This window comes from Ciconia boyciana, chromosome 2 (genome assembly GCF_034638445.1).
Source record: "Ciconia boyciana chromosome 2, ASM3463844v1, whole genome shotgun sequence".
NCBI classification, from domain to species: Eukaryota; Metazoa; Chordata; class Aves; order Ciconiiformes; family Ciconiidae; genus Ciconia; species Ciconia boyciana.
The window spans coordinates 110,394,472-110,419,250 of NC_132935.1; the positions used below are offsets into that span (position 1 = coordinate 110,394,472).

The window sequence follows — 24,779 nt, forward strand, 5'->3', positions numbered from 1 at the left end:
GGTAGGATGCTTATTTTGAACTAACAAGTCTCAATGGAATATCATGTTATGCAGGGATCTGCCTGTAACTTCTGCCAAGTGTATCGCCTGTTTTTGCACATTTAGCCTCAGTTTTTCACAGTCCAATATTTTGTACTTACATGGCTTGATATGGCTGGAGGAGGAAGGCTGTCAGCAGGGATAGGAATTAGCTCACCAAGCTGAAAGAACCCAAAAAGAAAAGCAAACAAAACCGTATCATCAGGAACTTCTGAACTAAAAGAAGGAATCTTTGTATCCATGCTTCTCCACCCCTGTAAAAAATATCTGCAACAACTCCATTTTGAGTAGGGGAGTTGGAAAGGATTAGGATGTAGTGCAATAGTACCTGCAATTTTCTCCATCCATTTCGAACACGGATAAAAACCTCACTGGTTTCACTCAGATAGATTAGTGTACCTTCTGCTACCAAATGAACTTTTTCCAACATACCCTCAATGTTTTGGAATGTCGTAACCTGGCGAGTTAGAAAATGAAACACACTTCATCAGACACAGAAAACATTTTGCCAGTTAAATTGTTAAACTGAAGTCTCATTTGAGCATATAAATGTCAAGGCTTCTTCGGCAGAAAATGCTCATAAAGTCAGTTTTACATAATTTCATACAAAAAGCTTCAGTAACGTAAATATCTTGCTACTTTGGCATACCAGCATCATCATCCTGTGGATTGTACGAGAACTACACCAATAGTTAATTTTGCACAGAGTAAAGATCATTGCATCTCTACAGTTTAGCATAATAGATCAAAATGGCAGAGTTCAGAAGAGATTTGATAAGGCTTATAAACATCACACACAATTCTAAATACATTTGCTTCTGTTATATTTTTCTTAGTGTTGTTGTGATCTCTTTTCTTTAAAGGTGTTTTCTTCCATCCCTTTCGTTATGTTTCCAGATGCCGCTAGTTTACACAGCAAGTATTTTTCAATTTCTCTTTTATAGATCATCAGGAGGCTTAAAATGATGCCTGTCAGATACGGACATTGCACCTATTACCTCTGTCTTTGTCACCTGAAGATAAGAACACAGTCCTCTCTAAGATGGATTGCTTCTACAATCTGTTTGATAATTGCAGGTAGTGTAAAATCAGGGGCAAGTTTCTTGAGAGCGTAATTTCTGGACACTTGAGTGTCACTTCTTTCTCATTTCTTCAGTGTCAGAAGGCATATTAATGCTTTATGAATCATGCAGACCCTACTATAGATTTGCATATTGTTTTTTAATCGTGGGTTTGACCTAAGTGGGCTTGAATCTCATATCTAAGACAGTAGCTGCCAGCCTGTAACTACAGTCCTCTACCTTGGGGCACCAGTCTTTGAATATTTGTTTCTCCTCTGATCTGTAATCATTGTCAGGTCCTGGTTTTCTATGAGAACAGGCATTTAGCAGAGGTATGACACTATGGTGAGAAGGCATTAAGAAACTTACACACAGATTATTGTTAGTTCATTTGATATGATGTAGATGATCGGAAAGTCTGCTTGTTTATTAGTCCATTCTCAAATGATTGCCAAAGATATCCAGCAAATTTGCTTTTCTATCATAATGTGAGAATGTGGAAAAGGAAAAAATGGCAATGAACCCCCTCTGCGAGCTTGAATAATTTTTTTTTTCAGAAACTATGAATGTTTAATTTAGAAATTAATAACACAGAAGTCTTAGCTGTCATTTTTACTGCATGGATATCTGGGATACAATTCTGATTTGATTCATGCAGTAATAAAAGGAAACAATTAAATTTATATGTATTCTCTGGCACAACAATTTTTAGATTTGCTAAGGAAATCTACAGTTTTCTTTGTAGAACCAAATGACCTATATTACTGGGTTTTAATCCAGTAATGTAAAGTGTTTTTTCATGGAAACTGGACATTCAGTAGTTATTCTAGTATCTCAGCATGTTAAGTGGCCACACTCTTTCAGAGACATTGCTTTGAACATGGAATAGGCATCTTTCCATTACTTTAGCATGCCATCAATCTTTGCATTTGTTTCAACAGGCTGGTACTAACAAGGCAATGGGTAGACTTCTCATCTCGCCATTTTTCTCAGCTATATGGATTCCCTGCTGAAAAATTATGAGGTTCAGAAAACCAAAAAACATTCTAATAAATAAAAACACAGGTCAGAGCTTTCCCTTCCCTCTCAGTGCTACCACGGACCACCAAAAGATTTGAAGCAAGGTTTCAATGGCAAACTTCCTTATTTTGCTGTCTTACCAGATTCCTGGTTGCAGGTGACCCTGGCTCTCCAGGAGGGCCTGGTGGTCCAGGCATTGCGGCTGCTAAAATAAAACAAGCATACAATACATGTTGAAGGTCACCTTTTTTGAGAGAGAAGGTGAGTGACATAAAGAAAGGACTTAGTGGTCATGTCTAGGAGTAGTGGGAGCTTTAAATAGCCATAGGCCTTGCATAGTCAAGTTCTGAATAGCTGTGTTCAAGCCAATTACAGAAAATGCATTCTAAGGATTTTTTTAAAAGCAATGGTGAAACTTAGCCTTTTCTCTGTTATTTGGGAGGTTAAGGTCAAAAGATTGCAATCTGTTGTAGATACTCTGCAATTGAAGAACCAGATCCACTTAAATTGACCAGAATGCTCTTCTGCTATCTGCTAATGATGTGCATATGGAAGAGGAAGAACTTTTAGCTCCTACCCATATAGCCTTTGAGGGAGTCATTATCTTTTGCTCTAAAAGTAAACAAAAATGAACTTTTCCTTAGATAAAAAATTCACAAGTGTAAGCTCAGATTATGTTTCAAGGCAACAAAGAATTCTCCAGTGGTATGAACTTGAACTTCTCAGACTGCAGTCCACAACATCTAGCACCTAGTACCTGTCTACTCCAAAACTGAATTTCTTCACCTTGAGCTGAAAGTCCCTGTACTCTGGAGTAAAAACTCCTTTCTTTTAAGGACGGAAAGAAGGAAAGATATGGAAGACTGAAAGCAAGCATCTCACGCAAATGCGTGTCATGATAATGGAACTTTGAAGCTGTTTAGAAGAAAGAGCTTCTACACACAGACCCTGCTGAGCATCATGGTGTGTCCCAGCAGGGCTCTGTAGCTGAGATCTGGGCAGATCTTGTATAACCATAAGTAGAAACTCCTTCTGTAGAGGAAAAGAGAGATGCAAAGTGGGGGCAACAAAACAGGTCCAGGGGTATCCAGGAGAGTACACTATTATACTGCTGGGGGGGCATATAAAAGGCTCAGTAAGAAATCTGATTAGGAACAGAAAGGCATGATGAGAGCTAGTATGACATGGAAGAAAGAGATCTATTAGTTGGTGGATAGTTGTCAAACTATCTGAGCATGGGGAAGTCTAGCACGTCATAGCGTGGTGGTGAATCTGGAGTATGAAACATGCACAAAGAACTGCAAGGTTCAGCTCCTAACCACTCCTCAATTCCTACCTTGCTGCACACTTGAAAACAGTGTTCAGCTGCTCTTAGCTATGCAAATAGTGCTATAATCCCAAATATGGACAGAATTGATCTTCAAAAGTGAAGGAGAAATGGAGTAATGTAGGAATATTCTCTGAAACCACTCTTTGGAGAAATTTTGGAGAGCACATCTGGTCGCTCTCCCCACAATAACCAAAGCCCACTCATCCACAGCTTACTGAATACAGCTACTAAACGGACTGAAGGAGAGTAACAGAAGATAAGCTAAAGGAGTGTACCTTCTGCCTTCATAATTTTCAAAGGAATCAGGATCATAGTGATCTTCAGTGGAAGTGGAGCTATAGATTCCCCTCCACCCCCAAAAAGACATTCAGTGAAGAAAGAGTATTGACTATCTTCTCTTTTATTGTATCTTTCCACTCTGAAGTAGTTTGATAGTCTGAATAAAGGATTGTAAGACACATCTTAAAAATATAGTTTGAACCATTGAAGAGTCAGTACAGGCTATCCCTGAGAGCACTGCGGCATTCCAGAGCTTGCTTTTTACTGATCTGTGAGTCTTGAATTAGGAGGCTGCAGTTATGCACCAATAAAGCAAGTTCTAATGTTCAAAAATGTTTGTTTTTTTCTGAAACCTGGAGGAGCTTTGAAATCACCTTTTACAAATTGAAGAATCTCTGCTCTGAAGCATTTACAAGGATCCTCCAGAGCAGTTCCTTCATGTCAATGGCAAGGGAAAGGGGTTCAGTTCTCAGAAGTATTCAGAGCTATTTATCTGCAGATAAGCCATTCATCTTTCCCCATATTACAGTGTGTGAGCCCCATATTACAGTAAGAGCTTTAGCAGAGATAACTGTGCCTTGAAGATAGCAAATAAATAAACATCTGTTGTTCATAACATTTAGTAAAATGGACATCCATCAGTGTGCTGCTTAAAGAAGCTTCTTACAAAGCAAAGAGGAAAATGTGTAGGAGGATGACGAAGACTAGTGGCAGAGAGGATAAGCGAAAGTATAGGGATGGAGTACTAATAATAATTTGTTTTGTCTGACTGGGTCTCTTAGCTAATGTTCAGAAGTGCTTAATATAAATTACACAGGAAAAGGCCTGAAGGCCTTTATGGACTTTATGGATGCTGAGGATCTGTCCATATTGTTATGATCAGGGGCTAATTCAGGTACAGGCCTATGTTCCAACATTGAACATATTAAGGATTTTTTCTTTCTCAAATATTCTTCAGAGGATGAACACTTCTGATAGACACTCAAATAATAATATTTACTGGATGACAGATTGGAAGTCTCACCTTGTCCCTGGGCAGCTGTAGAAACCAGTCTGACCAGGTTCAAGAAATACCTGGAGAGAATAAATTGGAGACAGAGAGGTCTGCTCCCCAAACTAGCATACTGGAGGCACAGGTCTTGCACGGAAACAGACGGATCGTTAGTTCTCAGAAATGGAGATCTGTATTAGCGAGACCTGCCCAAACGTTAGGCAGGACAGGTCTGCATTATAGCCTCTCTATTTGGTTAACAATTCCCTTTCTGCCATCTTCAGCTGAGATTAAGGAATGCTTTGCTCTGGTTTTACCTGGCTGGATTCCCATGCTGGTCACAGTTCCTAGAGGGAGGAATCACAGTCACTTGCTCAGGCAGACCTGTCAAATAATGTCAGAGGAGCCCAGGAACCCATCCACCAGAACCTAGTCTAAGGGCTGGACATTAACAGTATGAGGCTTGTCACTAGCAGACCTGTGACCCAAGACGGGTCAAAAGCACAAATGTCTTGAAATGTGACACTTGGTTTATAGCCATGTATTCCCTTTGATGCAAGTTTGAGATAATCCACCTGAAGCTCCAGTGTGACTTTATTTGCAAAGTTCTTCCCCTGATGTGACTATTTGTGGCACATTTTACTCCATTTCTACTCCAATAAGTTGAAAATCATTAAAAGTACAGTAACCAACCCTCCCAAAGTTTTGTTTCTATTCAGCATTTGCATAACAACTAGTTTTTAGAAGCATTTCTCTAGCAGTCTCATTGTAGACCTAAACTCTACTGTGGGTACTACCTTTATATCATAGAATCATAGAATCATAGAATCATTAAGGTTGGAAAAGACCTCTAGGATCATCTAGTCCAACCGTTAACCTAGCACTGCCAAGTCCACCACTACACTATGTCCATAAGTGCCACATCTACAAGTCTTTTAAATACCTCCAGGGATGGTGACTCAACCACCTCTCTGGGCAGCCTGTTCCAATGCTTGACAACCCTTTTGGTGAAGAAATTTTTCCTAATATCCAAGCTAAACCTCTCCTGGTGGAACTTGAGGCTGTTTCATCTCGTCCTATCACTAGTCACTTGGGAGAAGAGACTGACACCCACCTCCCTACAACCTCCTTTCAGGTAGTTGTGGAGAGCAATAAGGTCTCCCCTCAGCCTCCGCTTCTCCAGGCTAAACAACCCCAGTTCCCTCAGATGTTCCTCATAAGACTTGTGCTCTAGACCCTTCACCAGCTTCGTTGCCCTTCTCTGGATGCACTCCAGCACCTCAATGTCTCTCTTGTAGTGAGGGGCCCAAAACTGAACACAGGATTCGAGGTGCGGCCTCACCAGTGCTGAGTACAGGGACACGATCACTTCCCTGCTCCTGCTGGCCACACTATTCCTGATACAAGCCAGCATGCTGTTGGCTTTCTTGGCCACCTGGGCACACTGCCAGCTCATATTCAGCCGGCTGTCGACCAGCACCCCCAGGTCCTTCTCTGCTGGGCAGCTTTCCAGCCACTCTTCCCCAAGCCTGTAGCATTGCATGGGGTTGTTGTGACCCAAGTGCAGGACCCAGCACTTAGCCTTGTTGAATCTCACACAATTGACCTCGGCCCATCGATCCAGCCTGTCCAGATCCCTCTGCAGAGCCTTCCTACCCTCAAGCAGATGGACACTCCCGCCCAACTTGGTGTTGTCTGCAAACTTACTGAGGGTGCACTCAATGCCCTCATCCAGATCATCGATAAAGATATTAAACAAGACTGGCCCCAATACCGAGCCCTGGGGAACACCACTTGTGACCGGCTGCCAACTGGATTTAACTCCATGAACCACAAGAAGAGTGTCTTGGCCCACATTAACATCTTCCCAAATTTAGCCAACTGCTCAATTTGATAGATTTTGCCAAGCTCTCAAGGCAGCCTGTCTCTGTTATGTAGACTTCCTTGCAGCCAGAGCCACAGTAAGATTTTTCATGCAATACTGCTCCCATGGCACTAGTCAGTGAAAACAGTTTGCAGAGAAATTGTCCCTTTTGTGCTCCTGGTTCCAACTCACCCCCCAGGAGGGCAGGAGGAGAGAGGGGAGCAACCTGATTCAGGTGAGCGGAGTGGGTGGGCAGATGGAAGAACAGGTATGTAAAGGAAGTGGCAGTCTGTGTGGGGGTGTGGGTGCGTGCCTATGCACTCGCATACACAGTGAAAAGCAAAATCACACCCTCTCACCTGAGCCATATATTGCAGGGGGTCCTGGTGGGCCTGGTGGGCCAGGTGGGCCAGGAGGTCCAATTTTTCCGTAACCTGGTAAGCCAGGTAGGCCAGGTAACCCCGGAGGTCCTCTGGGTCCGACAACTGAATCCCCTTTTGGTCCCTATCAGTGATAAAAATTATCTCTTTGAATGTATCTGTTTCACTGCTGCAGGGCCTTCATCTCTGAGGACAACATTTTCTGAAGGCCTGCCACCACAGCACTGTTTAGACATGAGTCTGTACATAATTTTCTTCAAGGAGGCATGGATATTAATGGAAAATTAAAAATCTGACCATACACTAAATTCAATTCAAGAATGTAAGTTTCAGAAAGCTTTCTGAAAGTTCTTGTGCCTATTCCTGAGTAGCTGATATCTGCAAAACTCTTGACAGTACTCCTGAAGTCCTGGATCTCAACTCTGCTCATGCTGAGACTACTCACTTTGATGTGCTTACAAGATAAGTGTTTGTCTGAAGGTACATGGTGGAAAGCTTTAACATAAAGTGTGTTTATGCTGAGTGTATGTCTCATGACAAATGTTGTCTTCTCCCTGCTGTGATCAGATGTCATCTGATATCCCTTAAACTCTCCAGCTGCCAGTCTTCCAGATTAAAAAGGCTACAACTCCTATGTTTCCAGTTTAGCAGTGTATCCTCAGCCTGAATGAGGAGGGCTTGCTCAAACTGGGCTGCATACATGGAACAGTTTTTGCACCCTGGACTAGGAGAGCTTAGTCTCTGATGGATCTCACCTGTGCCATCCAACTCCTTCTTGCCAGTGAAACAGTTTCAAAACAGGGAGATGGTTTTCAGGAACGTGGAATAGCACCAGGGGGATTTTTGAAGATGGGCTTGCTAACCTAACACTTCATCCTCAGCTCTGACCCTTGGCATCATTCATGCTCCTTGGCACAGAACATGACAATAGAGTAATGCAATGCACACATTTTTTGCCAGATCCCAGGGATAAACTAGTTGCCAAAGAATTAGTGCATTTGATTCCAAAGCAGCTGTGGTGGCAGTTACCAGAAGATAAAACAACTAGGCAGAGATTAGACAGTGGCTGAATTTTATAGGAACGATCCAGACGGGTACATACTGGACTTTTCATTCATGTTTTTGGTTTACTGGAATAGAAAATAAGATTAATTATTTAGACGGCCAATAATTTTCAAGTCAGTCTCTGTCTAACTTTATATAGCCTATCTTGGCCTTTATGGGTATATAAGTAGTAGCATCACAAGTTATATATACTGCCTTGATTTGTAATGCTATTAATAGCATGAATCTACGTACTGATGTAGTTGTATTAGACAGCCGAGCATAACATTACATCAATTTTTCATAGCAAATTAATTCTATGCACAACAGCGAAGTGTCTGTGTTTACGCCTAATGCAACTCTCTCGTATTCACCTAATGTTTAGCATATGAGTTTTTATATAGTCCTTAGCATCATCTTTATGTTTGTCTCTTTTTAGTGCCTTCTAAATTAAAATAATGGGTACCCACAAATATTCTACAACTTGCGTGACTTACAACTAATCCTGGGCTTCCAGGCGGTCCAGGAGGTCCTGTCAGAAAAAAACCTCCATTTGGTTCTCCTTTTTCTCCTTTTACACCGGTGACTCCGTTGTCTCCTTTTTCACCCTTTAAAGAGAATATATTTTAAACCATTGAGCTGAAGTGAGATCAGAACTCTGTGCACTGATCTTTTAAAGTTACATGAAGTCTCTGAGCTTAATAAAGAAAAGCATCTGCTTAAAATCTTTTTGACATCGCTTCCTTCTTCAGTGATATGGAAGGAAAAGGAATGCTTTCTCTATTGAGGCTACAAGGCTCTCTCAGGGCGGGGGCTAGGGGAAGGTGGGGTTAGGCAGAGGCAGAGAAAATGCCTTGATTGCTGTTTCCTGCTATTCTACCCAGCAAAACCTTGTTCTGGAGGCAAAGAGAAAGTCGGAGGAAGTGTAAAAGCCTGGCTTTCTGCTTTTCTCCTTCATCAAGGAAAAAGCAAAGCAAGATTGACATAGAATGGACAGATATTTAAAAGTATGTGGCAAAGTGAAGCTTACTGTGCATAGGATGAGAGAGAAGTGCAGGGGTGTGTACCAGGATAACAGAAGAGACACCACACAAAATTGCAGACACTTTGAACTGCATCTCTTCTCCTGTCCTTGATTGTTGAAAATCAGTCAGTTTGGGGGACAGAGGTAAGAAGAAGCATTTAAATACTAGGTCATTATCTTGCTGTGCAAAATGAGCCACAGCAATTGTAGGTTCCTCCTCACATTATTTCCTTCTGTTTGTCTGCTGGTTTTTTCCTTCAACTTTTTTTAGTCTACTTTTTTTCACCTTTCTGAGAAATAAACCTGTGAATAGAAGAGGCAAAGGGCAAAGCAAGAATGGTAGGCAGCTGCAGTAGAGATAGGTATGTATAGGTCCTCCTCTGACTTTTCTTCTTTTTAGATTCCCAGTAAACAGGACTATAAAGCTTTCTGTATGGCATGCCATTTTGAAGAGGTGAAGGACTTAGATGAAAAATGAGTTCTTTGTAGCTAAAGCTGTAAAGCTACAGACACTACTCAATAAGATCAAAGAAGTCATATCAGCTCTGCCATGCATGGATGGGGCACTTTAAGTCATAGGAATAACTTAGGTGCAGTCAGCCAAGCAGAAACAAAATCTGAAAACCAGACGGCACTAAGAGTCTTTCAAGGAAACTGACAGTACACTGCTTTTGGTGGCATCATAAAATGATAACTTTATTCAATTTTTTTTCAGAACTTCTACTGATAAAGAGCCTTGTTCACTTAAAAATATTTAAAATAATATGGTGTTGGTATTCAATTTTGTCACTTGCAGCAGTGAGAGAATAATTCTCTTGAAGCAAGAGAATAATGGAACAGAGAGAGACCAAACACATCAAGGTATGGGTGTACTTTCTTGTAAGAGATTCCAGGTAAAGTAGTTTCCATCACTTTAACTTATTTTATTCAGCGTGCCTAAAAGATAAATAGTATTACACAGAAGTGATTTTTTTTCCCCACCATGGGTTAATTGTTGCTAAATTTTTCTAGAAGCCCTTTAGGTAACGGATGTCTCTTACCTGAGCTGGCATGGAAACAAAAGCATTCGTTTATGGCAGATAATTTATACCAACTTATGTTATGTAACAGTGAATTATGACTCACTTTCATACCACCAGGAAGGTAAAAAGCCTCAGTAATAAAGTTTTTTCAAAAGTAATCTTTGTATACTACTGACATCTACTATCTCTATACTTGTAATAAACTTGTCTATGCAGCTGGAATTTAAGAAATTAATATAATTTGTAATTGCTGATGCTCTTATCTGTTTTGTATATTTCACCATGCTATACCATTTTATGCTTAATTTATAGTAAAGTACACTTTAAAAAAAGCTTAACAGAACTCAAACACAAATGGGATATAATTACCTTTATGCTGTTAATAAAGTGGCTGAAATATGATGGAGGGAGAGGTGGACCTGAAAAACGAAGAAAATACAATAAAGTACAATCATTATCTGTAATTTTCTTTTTAAAAGCACTGCTTTGGATATTACTGGTTTAGGAGTTTAAATGAAAATAATTTACAATAATAACATTAACCTTTAAATCTAACATATATTTTTAGTTTGTTTTCCTTACAAAGCAAGTCTTACATGCCTATCTTGTCTGTCACTCCTCCACCTTAATAACTTCTGAATCTGATTGTGAATTTCAGACACATTTGAAAGCAAAGAAGGCTCAAAGATGAAAAATTCCCAGTTTTCTGGAAAAATGGCAGCTGGGCAGAGGGTGAAAGAGAAGTATCCAAATTAACCCCTTTGATGGAAATCAAGGTAGAAGAAAAGCTTTCCATATGTTTTGCCAGGAGTGGGGTGGCCAATCGGTAGTTGCGTTATCTTTCATGCAAAGACAGTACCATAACTGACAAGACAAAGAACCAGTGTTACTGCCGTGCTGCTGATCATAGAATAATCTCTCCTTGACATTTTTCTCCAACAAAAAAAAAATACCAGTATCAATGCTTATACCACCTGTGTTGTGTTGTCTGCCAATGGTGGTCAGCCAAAGCTGTTGAGCCAGCACAAAAAGTCTAAAAAGCCTTCAAATATTCTCTGTTTGGCATACACTTGGAAAAAAGACTGTTTTACAGCTGCCCATAACAGCTTGATGCATTGTCTTACAATGCATTCTGATTAATTTTTGAGATCTTTGGGTCCAACCCTATGCCAGCCACAGGACTCAGATCTCAGTATGCTATCTCAGATACAATTAAGTCAAGTAGACATTGTATATATCTGTACTCCGGGACAGAAATGTATTCCCACTGTGGCAGCTATTTAGATTTTATTCCAACCCTGCCAATTATAGCTCGCTGCAGTGATTTGCTTGGTCCATGTGAGGGGATGGGGAACAGGCAGGTGGAATGGAATAGTCCTTCTCAGATGTTGCTTAGTATTAATCTCTACACTGGGCAATATCTGAGGTCTTTCTAGGATGACCAGCAAGCAGACTAGGCCTGGGCAAGGTACATGAGATTCTTCTCCAGCATTCTCTTGGAAAAGCTGGCTGCTCATGGCTTAGGTGGGTGTACTCTTCGCTGGGTAAAAAACTGGCTGGATGGCCAAGCCCAGAGAGTTGTTGTGAAATGAGTTAAATCCAGTTGGCGGACGGTCACAAGCGGTGCTCCCCAGGGCTCAATTTTTGGGGCCAGTCTTGTTTAATATCTTTATCAATTATATGGACAAGGAGATCAAGTGTGCCCTCAGTAAGTTTGCAGATGACACCAAATTGGGTGGGAGTGTCTATCTGCTTGAGCATAGGAAGGCTCTGCAAAGGGATCTGGACAGGCTGGATGATGGGCCAAGGTCAATTGTATGAGGTTCAACAAGGCTAAGTGTCAGGTCCTGCACTTGGGTCACAACAACCCCATGCAATGCTACAGGCTTGGGGAAGAGTGGCTGGAAAGCTGCCCAGCAGAGAAGGACCTGGGGGTGCTGGTTGACAGCCGGCTGAATATGAGCTGGCAGAGTGCCCAGGTGGCCAAGAAAGCCAACAGCATGCTGGCTTGTATCAGGAATAGTGTGGCCAGCAGGAGCAGGGAAGTGATCGTGTCCCTGTACTCAGCACTGGTGAGGCCGCACCTCGAATACTGTGTTCTGTTCTGGGCCCCTCGGTACAAGAGGGACATTGAGGTGCTGGAGTGCATCCAAAGAAGGGCAACGAAGCTGGTGAAGGGTCTGGAGCACAAGTCTTATGAGGAGCGTCTGAGGGAACTGGGGTTGTTTAGCCTGGAGAAAAGGAGGCTGAGGAGAGACCTTATCGCTCTCTACAACTACCTGAAAGGAAGTTGTAGCAAGGTGGGTGTCGGTCTCTTCTCCCAAGTAACTAGTGATAGGATGAGAGGAAATGGCCTCAAGTTGCACCAGGAGAGGTTTAGCTTGGATACTAGGAAAAATTTCTTCACCAAAAGGGTTGTCAAGCATTGGAACAGGCTGCCCAGAGAGGTGGTGGAGTCACCATCCCTGGAGGAGTTAAAAAAACATGTAGGCATGGCACTTCAGGACATGGTTTAGTAGGCATGGAGGTGTTGGGTTGACAGTTGGACTAGATGATCCTAGAGGTCTTTTCCAGCCTTAATGATTCTATGATTCTATGAGGAAGAAGGTCACCACTCAAAGTGGAAGTCAAAAATCTCTGGTAGAGAACCAGTAAGCTCTACCTATACTGCTAGGTAAACTGTATTAGACCAGTTCCTCAGCCCTGAGGTAAAGTGGCTGAGCTTCCATCCATACAGCTAAACTGTCCTCCTCACTCCTGAAGCATGAGAGCGTTATCCATACAGCCTATTGCACCAATCCCTGGCTTAAGCTATCCCCCAGATCATGCTATTGTCTGGGGAAAGTGTTACTTGTTGTAGGCTGAATACAGGCCAGGAAACATGGGAACAATTAAACCGCAGGACATTTGTCCTCTGTGTCCTGGGTCTGTTTAGTTTACTAGTATACACAGCCAGAGAAGTTTGCTTGACATGGCTTCTCAACGGTTCAGTCCTCTTCTGTAGACGTTCAGTGGAGGGCTGGTAGGCAATTTTTGTCAGGACCTTTAGGGATCTTAACACTAGCCAGAGGGAAACATACTTTGTTGTGTGGCTTCTGCTGGTAGACCAGACATTGTCATTTCAATTTGTTTTCAGGTGTTACTGAAACAAAATAACAGCACTTTGCTTGTACATAATCAATGGCAAAATCATGCCTTCCCAACAATCATAAAGTCACAGAACTTTGGTGACCTTTCTTTTAGAAAATGGGAAGCTATACTGTTTTCAGATCTGGGATCTGATCTAGAAATTAACTTAGCCCCTGGAGCAACAGAACTCACTTATTACCAGAATTAATGCTTGCCCAGCAAGAAGCCATCTTGCTCAACCTCACTGATTTTCCTTTAGCTCCATTCCTTCCAGGATTCACAGAGAAAATGGTAAAACAACTTCTTTCATACAGAAAAGAAGGTGTCAGGACAAACAAACAGGCCAAAGGGTGGATTTGGATGAGTGTGAAAACTTGTCCAGAATGCCAGGTTGGCCTTTTGGGGAATGACCCGCAGGAAGGAAAGGAGTTGACTATGGTCAAGGGCCAGCACACTGCAATAAACACTGCATTTTCGATTAGCAGATCTTCAGCCTTAGGCAGTTGAGTCTGGGACTATGATACAGTGAAGCCTCCTCCTCTATTTCTAAATGTGTTTTCTTACAAGGCTCCAGACTGTGCTCCTCCAGCCAGAAACACCATGGTTGTGCTGGAGCATTCCACATGTGGTTGGAACATAGCACCTATGCTCTGGATACTTACTACACCTGCCTCTATACAGAGTAGGTAAATAAAGTGTGGCCTTGCTGTTTAACCACTTCTTGTGTTGGCTTCATATTTTTGCATGGTAGATGTAAAAATATATTTTTGCAATATAATCTTGCAATATAATCTATAATTTTGCAATTAATAGAGCCTGTTTGTAAGGTTGGAGAGGAGACATTTTGTGAAAAGGAAAAAAAAATCCACTGTGTGGACAAGTACCATAGTTCAGAAAGCTTTTCTGATTGCTGGAACTCAACGGATATTGTAGTGGAAGGAGCTTCAGCCATCTGTCCCTCAGAGAAGGTTTTGAAAAATTCCTGTACTTTAATCATGTTCCACTACCCTGCAACTTCTGGCTTGTGAATTTTCACTGTCAAAGATTATGTGGATATCTGTGAGACCTAGAGACTTGGTTTGTATGAAAGAATATTTTAGCAACTACATCAACGAGCAAGAACCAAACAGGAATATTTTTTAGAGCAGCAACAGAATTGGTCTTCGTTAACATATTTTAACTTCACAAAATATTGAGGCTAGTCAATCTATTTGGATTCAGTTGGCAAACAAATGAATAAATCTCTGTTATTTCAGGAGAAGGGTGAATTCAGTTTTCAGTTTAACCAGAATTCTTGTTCTATTTTCACCATCCTTCACTAGCTGCAGTTTTACAACAAGATCAGAAGTATAATCCTCTCATAATCCTCTCCTTTTGAAGCACCTGAAATCATCAGGTACAGGCAAGAATACTTGTAGGACATTAACTTGCATTAAATACAGAACCTAGGAGGGAACAAACATGTTCATGGTGGATAAATCAGCACAGAAGAGAAATTTTTTTAAATTTCTGTTTAGGAATGCTTCTTGCTTCTTCTTTTTACAAGTTTATTGATGACTAGGAAGCACTAACCACTTATTTTAAGGCACTGGATATTGATCAGAATAAAAATTAATAAGGACAAGACAAGAAAACAGATTTTATTAGAACAAACAGATGTCCTTAAAAATAACCAAAATATCATGTTCAGTCAACAGAACTGTGTCTTTGGAACAAAGACAGAAATATCCATATAGATGTAGTTTTGTATTTATTATCAACACATCAGAGGACAAAGATTATAAATATGGTATAGCAACATTAATTTGATATACTGCTTCTTCTATTTCAAATGATTTCTGGCACTGACCAAAGCCTTATCTCAGTATATGAGATTTCAAAAAGTATATAGAAAAGAAAGTTTGTAATAGCAATCTTTTCAAATAGATGCTTGTTTCTGTAACTATTTTTGAATCTGTAAGAATTAGCAATGTGTATCAACTTTTTGATACAGAACAGTAAATCTTTGGTGAGGAACATCTGTTGTGATGCTCCTACCACCAGTGAATTGGTATTTTTAGTTCACACAGACTTTTTACAATTATCACAAATAAAGCATAGAATATTAAAAGTTGGTTGAAATGGAGATCATCTAGTTCCACCTCCTGCTGGAAGTGGGACTGCCACCAGCAAATGACTGCCATGAACTCAGAATGCAGAGATGTTACCCTGAAATGGGAAGCACTGGGTTTTAGCCCAATTGGCTCAAAAAGATTGACAACAAAATGATATCTCAGGAAGTGGACATGATGTCCTTCTAAGATTTCAAAAAATCTCTGACCAGCCAGTTACATTTCAATATCTGTTCTTGTACTTAACACATTCATAGTACTCACAAATGTGCAGTACAGATACTTCTTTTCAGAAGACATTTTTGATAACATTATGGACTTTGTCATTCTGTGTGCAAGTTCTGTGTGTCCTTGAACCCAGGTATAAGTCAGTCGGCAGATAAGGCTGCAAGGGTAAGTATCAAAGTACTTTGTTGAAATGCTTAAGTTGAACATGTATTCCTTTACAGGATATCAATGACATATCAGAATTAGTATACCTGGTGGTCCTGGAGCACCTCTGTCTCCCTTTTCTCCTTTTAAGTCCGCTGAACTGTGTAGCCCCCAGGAATCTCTGTTTGCTTTAGCACCTGCCATAAAAGCACCACAAATTCATGAGAATTTGCAAAGAGCAGAGACTATAGCAGTGACAACCAAACCACCGAAAGTGAGAGCAGACTTTTCCATACATGTGGGGCACGTGGCTCCAGTCCCTATGTGCTTGTCTCACTCTCCTCATGAACATTGAATGGCTGCCCGATTGTCCTCTCTTATTAACCCCAACATGTGCAAGACAGTCTCTCTCTTACAAGTCAATCCTTCACTCTCCCTTCCCTAACCACCTAGCCTAAGACCCTCTGAACAAACCTGTTCTCACTGCATTTGTGAATTTCACTGGGGCAAGTGTAGAAGCATTTCTTGAGTTATGGCTCTGCATTTGATACCACATCTACTACTATGCCCAGACTCCCAAACAAACCAATAAATGGTAATATCTGCAATTGTGAGTGTCAAAAATGTTATCGTTTATTGCTCCTTCATGTCATAAAAGCATTAATAATGAAGAAAATGTTCTCTGAGAACAGAAATGCTTTTAGCATAATTTTCCATCCAGGTGAGCTAAGGGTAGAATTGCACCCAAATACATCTGGATAAACCTATTTTTCCAGATGTTATTCAACTTTCATGATAACCTTATCCTATAAAATATCTGGGTAAAATGACCCCTGAGTATTTAGACTTCATAGGTCTGATTTCTCTCTTTGTTCTGCCTGAGTAATTGTTAATATCTTTGCAACATTCATGTAAAATAACATCATTCTGCCACAGTTAACATCTTATAGCCACTTCCTTCAGGTAAAAATGCCTTTTCAAGTTTAAGGTGAGGTGGTCCTATTCTGAGTTACGAGCAGGAAGGGTGCTGAAGTACAATAACAAGCAGGTCCAAGACACATCTCTTAAAGTAATTTTTAATGGTTCCCTTCCCATGATATCTTCAGCCTCTGTGTTCAGTTGTGATCTATGCTGGGAGTCAGCGGGTCACTAAGAACACTGGCTCTTTTCTAACCTGATCTGACTACAATTGTGAATTTCACTAGGGCAAGTACAGAAACAGTCTCTTGCTTGGCTACCCAGTCCATGCTCCATGACCTAGTACCACTTATAAGGGAGACTTTATTGGTAAGAAAGCCTTAGTTTGAAAAAAAGTTACAGCATTTTTCCTTCTTCTAGTTGTGCAGAAAGGCTATAAATACAGAAGAATGAGACAGATTCCTTCCCTTTCAGAGCCCCATGTTACAACAGAAGTTTCCAGACAGTTCCTCTCTGCCCTTCTCTTTTGTCTTAGCATGAGAGGTGAAAGCTGGTCATACTCCCATGGGTCTCCCCATGATGCGTCTGGTCACTCAGCCTCCAGCTGTGAGTCCATGTTCAAATGCCTATTGACAGAACAGTGGGGCCTCATTTTATGTTACACTGAGGCCAATCACACAATCTCACAGATGTGCAGTTAGACAGTTTTCCTAGTTGTCAGCTGAATCCAAACTGTCCAGCTGTGACATCTTCAGAGGTATTTTTCAGGCAGATTTCCAGTCCAGTCATTAGTATTTTAGGTCGTCTTAAAATATTGAGACCAATATAGAGCTTATATGAGCAAGCTCTGACTTTCTCTTCTTCAAGATATCTTCCTTTACCACTTACTATGTCCACTCTTGCCCCTTATCCTGATCCCTTGTACTCTTTTCCTTCCCTTCCTTTCTTTTTCCATTTAGATCAAGGTGGCCTGGTCTTTCCAAGTGTCTCAGTCATTGCTGAGGGAGAGGAGCTGTTCCTGTTGCTTATACCAGACCACTGCCTACTTTCTGGACCATACGAGAGAACTAGTCCCCAGATAGCCATCTCTTCCTCCAGAAACATCCCCCAGCCCCAGCATTTGGAGCTGAGATGACGTATACTACTGCTGCAGTATTCAACTTGTTTTGCATGCACTGTTTTTGCCATGCAGGCTCTAACTTACTGGATTAAACTGTAAACTCTCCAGACTCCTTTGCACAGTGATGGGAACAGTGATTTAATTCCCAGGAAATGGGAACTGGGAAACAGGTTCCAGTTGTACGTTAGAGGCTGCACTACTGCTTTTTTCCACAAAATTACTCTGAATGTATAATAAATAGGCAGGAATAAATTTTTATTATAAGTAGTTAAATAAAAGGAGGAAGACCACTGACTTTATTTCCTCTGTGATCTTGAGAAGACCTCCTTCTCCATTGTGTACTACGAGATCATAAGAAAACTGCCGGCTGCTCCCTGTGGATGCTCTGGGACTTTGTTTTAATGTCCCAACTTTTTTTCCAGATCCAAGCTCTAAAGGGGCAAAACTGTCACAGAACTTTTGCTACCCTTGGAACTGAAGGACTTCCACACAATTTGGTCAAGGCAGCACTATTTCAATCAGCATTCAGCATCTTTTTTGGCACAGAATTGCTACCTGTTTCCCTCTGCATGTAACTGAATCCATCCTTGGAGCATGTCTTTGAGGAAGGAAAAAAGCGCTGAACCACAGGTGCAGGCTCACGTTAATTTTAATGCCTGATGCGCACAGTAAGTGACCACTTTGTGCTTATCTGGTGGAGTACTAGCTCAAGAATGGAACAGTCAGACCATTACAATAATCTTAAAATGGGATGAAAACTGTAGGTAAATGGTGAATTTTCCTCACTAAACCAAAGAAAGAAGGGGTGCATGCTGAAGTGACTTTAGGATTTACTGTTTGAGTTGAGAATCAGTATGCATTTAGAGAAAATAAACTATAATGATTAATTGAATAAAACTGACAAGTTTTAAACAAAATTGTCATAGTCAAAATCCTCACTTTCAAGCTTTTACCTACGCTGAAAGTCTAAAAAGAGCAGAATGTCCTTTATCAGCTTGGAGTCAACTCTTAGAATGAAAGGAAAATGCCTTGAACCAAGAACTTTGTGCTCTCTGTGGGCATTTATTCTGCTAGATCATTGATTCCTTATTAAAAACAAAAATATAGACAGATAAATCTTTGGGATTCCCTGTATGCAGGAGGAGACAAGCAATTGGGAGCCTTTGAATTTAGGAGCAGCACTGGACAGCCTAGGCTCCATGGACTTAATTATATGGACATATCCCTGAAGAAATGTGGACAGTTTGCCAAGCACAAGACTTAGGCTTTCACTTGTAACAGGTGAGTCAGTCATTCAGCAGTAAGGATACAGAAAGAAAGCTCAGGGTATCATTGTACCCCACAGATTTGACCCTCTATTGTCCTGAAACCCCCTTCAATTAAAAGGAGTGAAAACTAACAAAACTTCTCCAGCCTTGTGCCAATTTCTCCAGGGTCCTCAGGTATGGAGTTTTTCAACCTTCTTCCCCATTAGTCTTACTTCCTTCTTTGTCTGCCTGTCCAGTTTTTGTCCTAGCTACTCCCGAACCCCAGGAATTACTTTCTTTTCAACAGGCCTCACCTTCCTAGTGAAGGAGGGGATGAGAAACATTTCTTCTGTCTCAGCAGAAAACTCACCCTGCCTCACAGAAAGAACTGTTACTATCTTGTTTCTTTCCCTCAGCAATATTCTCTGGAACTCCAGCAGCCAGTATGTGTTGACCCTGCCTGTGATAATTTTCTTTCAAGCAAAAGGATGGGAGCTCTGATTCCAAGCTCAGTTATTTTGGTATCAGTCACTTAGAGAAGGGAAGTGGTTTTGACGCCATCAGTCAAACACTGGAGGAATGAGACCACCTGGTTGCTTGGTAGGATGTAGTATCAGGTAGACTTCAGAATTTGCATCTTAGGAACATTGCCAGAGCAGAGAGTAATGATTTGGCACAGCCATGTGTGACACCTCTGCCCTGACAGAGGACTTCTAGGATTAGGTCTTGCAGAAACTGTGTTGCACTGCCCAATTTAGAAATCTTAGTCTTCAAAGTGCAGACCACGGCTCATTTGTTCTTTGGCCTACATGTTGGGATTGGACCAAGATAATGATCTTACAGTTTCACTAGAAAAAGAAGTGAGGCCACCTTCCCTCCCTGCCCCCGCCAAACCCAGTTATGCAATAGCCAAGAAAAAGCAAAAAGACCTTAACTAAGAAAAAACAAGAAAAGCTTATTTAAACCAAGGTACAAGAAAATAATTACTCACCATGGACATTAAGAGCTTCTTGATTTCCAGGGTAAGGAGTGCTCACCTACAGACAAAGAAATTTATTAAAAATTGTCCATACACATTAACCAATGGAAGTGCATTACTTGGTGTGACTGAAAAGCCTGGAAAATTTGCATGCTATCATGGTAAATATTATAACAACGCTCTGTGATTATGTTCAGTTTGACAAGGTCCTAGTATTAGCTGATCAAGCTTTTTTCAGGATTGTGCTCTCTTTAACATGCAACATGCTTTCAGCAAGAGGATAACAACATGCATTTTGGAAGCATCAGCAAATCTTACTCTCAGTCATGCCAGTGAAGCATCAGAAAACTCATTCTCCAAGAATAATTCTGAATTTACATCACTGCATTTGAAAGCAGGATTTTATTTTTGACTGTAAAATAACAGACTGTGTTTGTAAATTTTTCATCAGATCATGGCTATGCCTACTGTCTGATGTTGACCTATGCTCCAGATGCATTGAGACCACAACTGGGAGGCAGAAGCTATTCTAGTCTATCCCATTCTGACACCAGCCACCTGTAACGGTGGGCATGCTACTTACCTCTACTACCTGTCTTCAAAACAGGGACAGTGCAGGAATTAAAATGTGGCACAGTGCTTGGAAATGAAAAGATCTTAGTACTAGCTAGTACTATTTATATGAATCTAAACAATGTATGAAAAAAAATTGAAGGTGCTGCATCTGGCTAATCCTGTAGTATTAGCTCTTAGAAGTCTTACTCACATGGATAGCTCCATTAACTTCAGAAGTTCAGTTCACATGAGGAAAACTTGTGGGGTTCAGTCTGTAGTTCTTTATCGATATTCATTTATGTAGGCATGTACAGCAGACTTCTTATCTATAAACTCGGATAGGTTTAGGAGATTATTCACAAATGTAGGACAAATCTATCTAGCATACTCAGATGCACGAAGAGGTGTTTGTAAGTACAGGTTTCTATTACTTGTGCACATAAAATTTACTGCTATTATTCGCTGATTGTAACCTTCTTGAAAAGTGACTTTTTATTGTTATCTGAAATTCAGCTAAAATAGATTTGTATTGTTTGAATCATTCCACAGAGAATCATAGGAGAGTTGAGGCTGGAAGGCACCTCTGGAGATTTTCCAGCCCAACTACATCAGGTTGCTCAGGGCCTTGTCCAGTCAGGATTCAGAGGTGAGGCTCACTAATCCATATGTGATTATGGACATTGGTGATTAACATACAAGAACATATGGTGGGAACGGGAAGATTTAAGGAAGGAATTCAAAGAGGTAAAAAGATGGTGCCTGGAGGTGGTAGGCCAAAACCATAGAAATGTTAAATTACCATAGAGTAATGGCTATTTATCATTAATTAACAGAAAGATCTGTAAGCTGGGATACATCTTTCTTTAACAGTAAGGGTAGGGTGATGATGAGTATCAATGCATCTAGTATAGTGTAAGTCAAGAGCTGCTTCCCTAAAAAAAGTGAAAAAGAACTGGAATGGAAATTGGAGGAGGGGCACAACACTATTTTGAGCTATACTGTCTAACAGAAAAGTAGAACAGCCATACTGCACACCACACTATTCAGGGGAGGACTGTGGCTCGTGAAGACAGTCCTTTCCAAGTACCTAACCCATGGCTTAACAGTAGGGAACATTGCCCTAGGGAAAGTACTTCCACAACTGAACTCTGTTCGCAGTTCATTGTAGGATGTAATTTCCATGATTCATTAAACAAAAATTGCATCAGGGTGTTCTGGAAATATAAACCCCATCTCCTTTCTTTTGTCACTATGTGTGAAATTGCAGGTCCTTTGAAAGTAATGGGGCCTTTGTCATTCCCTTTGGAAAGCAGGGGCAGAGCTTCACCTGCTGCCATTCTTGAGATAATAAATGTTTATATGTGAATAGACTGCATTTGAGGGTCAAGTAAAGAACACGATCTTTCTTTCCTGATGCATCTTTAATGCCACAATGAAATACATAACAAGTCTTATTTTGGACAGGGAAATTGAAAACAGCTAAAGACATAACAACATGGAGACAGTATTTATATATACATCTGAAAATTGTGTGTACATGTACGTATAAACATTCAGCTCCCCAAAGCAAGTCTTAAACTATGGAAACACGGGCTTTGAAAGGCATTAAAAGTGTTAGGACAACCAAGTAATCAAAGTGCTTTAAGCAAAAGGTTCTAGTGTTTCTAGTTCTGTTATATATTTTATGAATAGCTAATTTTGGGTATCTAAACACTTGAAAAATCTGTTATCTTGAAGACTAGGTAAAACACATCTTTGATGCAAAGCAGAAGGCAGGGGGAGAAAAGCTGCAAAGCTACCATGGTTACGTATATAGCTACTTTGGTTATGTACTGTCATGGCCATGCATTTTGCTAAGAGCAGATTCTGTGTGTGGCTTACTGGCATTTTGCAATGAGGTCTGGGAGAGACTGGGAAAACTGTCTATTGAAAACAGGAAGGGAAATTATTTTAATGAACATAGGTATAATACAGCAGATAACACACCAAATAGATCTAATAGACATGACGGGACAAAGTCTGGAAACAAAAATCAGCACCTCCCGAGCAGAGAGCCCAGCTTGCTGCCTGGGAGCTCTCACAGGTCTGTCAGCAGGTCCCACTCCGTGTGTGTGTATGGGCAAAACTCTTATGGGACAGTGGCTCTGGTTAAGAGATTTTTTCCTATGCACACCAGCAAGGTCACCCACTGTTAACTGTGTTGCCTGAAACAAGTTTTGATGTTTCCCTTTGCAAACTGTTTCTAGAGCAGCACATTTCTGCTACAGAGATAGACCAGCAACTGATCCCCAGTTGTACTTACTCCTTTGATATAAACTATACGTCCTGGAGGTCCAGGGGGTCCTGGGGGTCCAGGCAAGCCGGGAAGGCCCTGGTAAGAGAAAGGGAAAGAAGGAAGATATTAGCCAGATCTTTTCATATGCAATACAACTGAGCCTACAGAAAGAAGGCCAAGGGGCTCAGAGGGCCCCATTTAACCAAGAAGTTTTGTGTTAAATGGCTTGAGGGGAGACTGGGCATTCAGTTACAGGGACCAACCTGTCAGGTGAATTTTAATATTTAACCTAAAGCACTCTGTGGAGAACAAAACAGTCTAAGATTGTTGTTTCCAGGGGAAAAGAAAACCCCAGCCCCCAAACCGGCAACTCCAAAACACTAGAAATTGAAACTAAATTAGGGTCAGTGGATCTCTCATCCAAGGAAAATTAGGTATCTGTGACTGGTCTGGGATTCTCAAGACTGCTGAGATTCATATACTTTCAAGTGCCAGTCAGATAACTACATGCTAATTAGCAGCTTCAAGGAACCCTGCTAGAATGGAGGTGTGACTGCCCTTTACAAAAAAATATGCCAACTCTTTACTGTGTCATTTAAAAATCTGGCACCACGCCATGCCCATCTTTCACTCCACATCAATGCAAGCTTCTGTGAGCTGACAAATGTAATCTCATCAATAATTCGAGATCCATTAGATTTTATCTTCCCTGAGCACTCCAGGAAGGACTTTAGAACACGTAGCCTGTTCTGTTTGCTTGTTTGCTTTAATTTCCCAACCTTATGTACTTCATGTAGTTATACTTGCTTTAATAGTTTTTGTTTGGTTAAGGCAGACAATCCAGAAAATGAACCTTGTCACTGTTTGGATATATGGAGGAATGGAAAATCTACTTCAATATTTTCTGCCAGTGGCTAGTCATCTTTTCTGTCATTTTCTTCTGATTAGAATTTGTCTAATTTGTCTGGTTTCACCTTCCAGAAACTAAATTTCTATTTACACCTTTCTCTAGAGGTGTAAGCAACCTTTAGTACCTGGTCTTTTCTTTCTGTGAAGATACTTAGATACTTACCAATTCTCAGTCTCCCTGTTAGTCGGATAAAGCAATATCATCATCTCACTTGTATTTATTATCCAGATAGACAACATACTTGTGTTTTGCCATTTGTGTGCCATATTTTTTTTTCTTTTAAACAAAGTAGAACCAGAGGACTCATACAACACAATTCATTTACAAAAAGTGCTCTACTGTAATACAGTGAGATTGACTAGATTACCTCTTCTGATGCCTAGCTGATTCCTACCTTATGATTTCTATGCTAACACAGTAAAATACCCTTGTCTCTTTTTTCAGCATATCTCTGATGCAGATAAAATATTATTAGCTGCTGTTGTGGTATGGGTACCAATTTTTCTAGCACAGATTGCCCCATGACATCAGAACAGCCACACAAATTACTCTGCTATTGTGAAATTTATTGCTTATGCTCAGCAATGTTTATTGTTGTGTAGTCCAGTCTTCATGTTTGCCATGAGACTACTTGTATGAAGTCTTTTCATAAGAACAGACTTGCAGCACCAGGACCTTGGTTCATCACTTGTTCCATAATTACAGATTGTAGGTGGGTATGGATATGCTGTCATATATGCAGTGGTCATTATTCTGGATATGTGTACATGGCACCTAAAGCAGGTAGTAGGTATTAGCAAGTATTAGCAAGTATCTCTTTGTTAGCAGAGTAGATGCCACTTCACTATGATATGCTCAAGTGATGTTTGTACCTGTGCTAGATAGCTAAGAACCTATGGGAATATCTTCACACCATGAGGGGTCATACTGATTGCCTGGATCAGGAAGTCTTTGAAACATAGAATGAATTGGCAATCCCAGATCATTTGCTATTTGAAAAAGCTATGCTAACAGTGAGTCACACATATAACTGTTACACCTGGGAACTGATACAGCTACATATATCTGCAGGAACTGTCCAGATGGACCCAGAAGTTGACTTTTCAGTG

At 40.7% G+C, this 24,779-nt stretch overlaps 1 protein-coding gene across 8 annotated transcripts in view; it reads right to left on the minus strand.

Annotated features, from left to right (window-relative positions):
- COL15A1 (collagen type XV alpha 1 chain) overlaps nucleotides 1-24,779 on the minus strand; it is a 158,950-nt gene that overhangs the window by 5,906 nt on the left and 128,265 nt on the right. For 7 of the 8 annotated variants that reach the window (XM_072853514.1, XM_072853512.1, XM_072853509.1 and 4 more), the window contains 10 exons: nucleotides 22,788-22,856; nucleotides 22,367-22,408; nucleotides 19,943-19,988; nucleotides 15,774-15,863; nucleotides 10,424-10,473; nucleotides 8,506-8,616; nucleotides 6,944-7,088; nucleotides 2,261-2,325; nucleotides 368-496; nucleotides 141-200 (listed from right to left, as the gene is read on the minus strand). In XM_072853514.1, the coding sequence (XP_072709615.1) occupies nucleotides 141-200; nucleotides 368-496; nucleotides 2,261-2,325; nucleotides 6,944-7,088; nucleotides 8,506-8,616; nucleotides 10,424-10,473; nucleotides 15,774-15,863; nucleotides 19,943-19,988; nucleotides 22,367-22,408; nucleotides 22,788-22,856 (807 nt within the window). The remainder of the gene's footprint in view (nucleotides 1-140; nucleotides 201-367; nucleotides 497-2,260; nucleotides 2,326-6,943; nucleotides 7,089-8,505; nucleotides 8,617-10,423; nucleotides 10,474-15,773; nucleotides 15,864-19,942; nucleotides 19,989-22,366; nucleotides 22,409-22,787; nucleotides 22,857-24,779) is intronic. The other variant, XM_072853511.1, reaches the window with a different exon arrangement.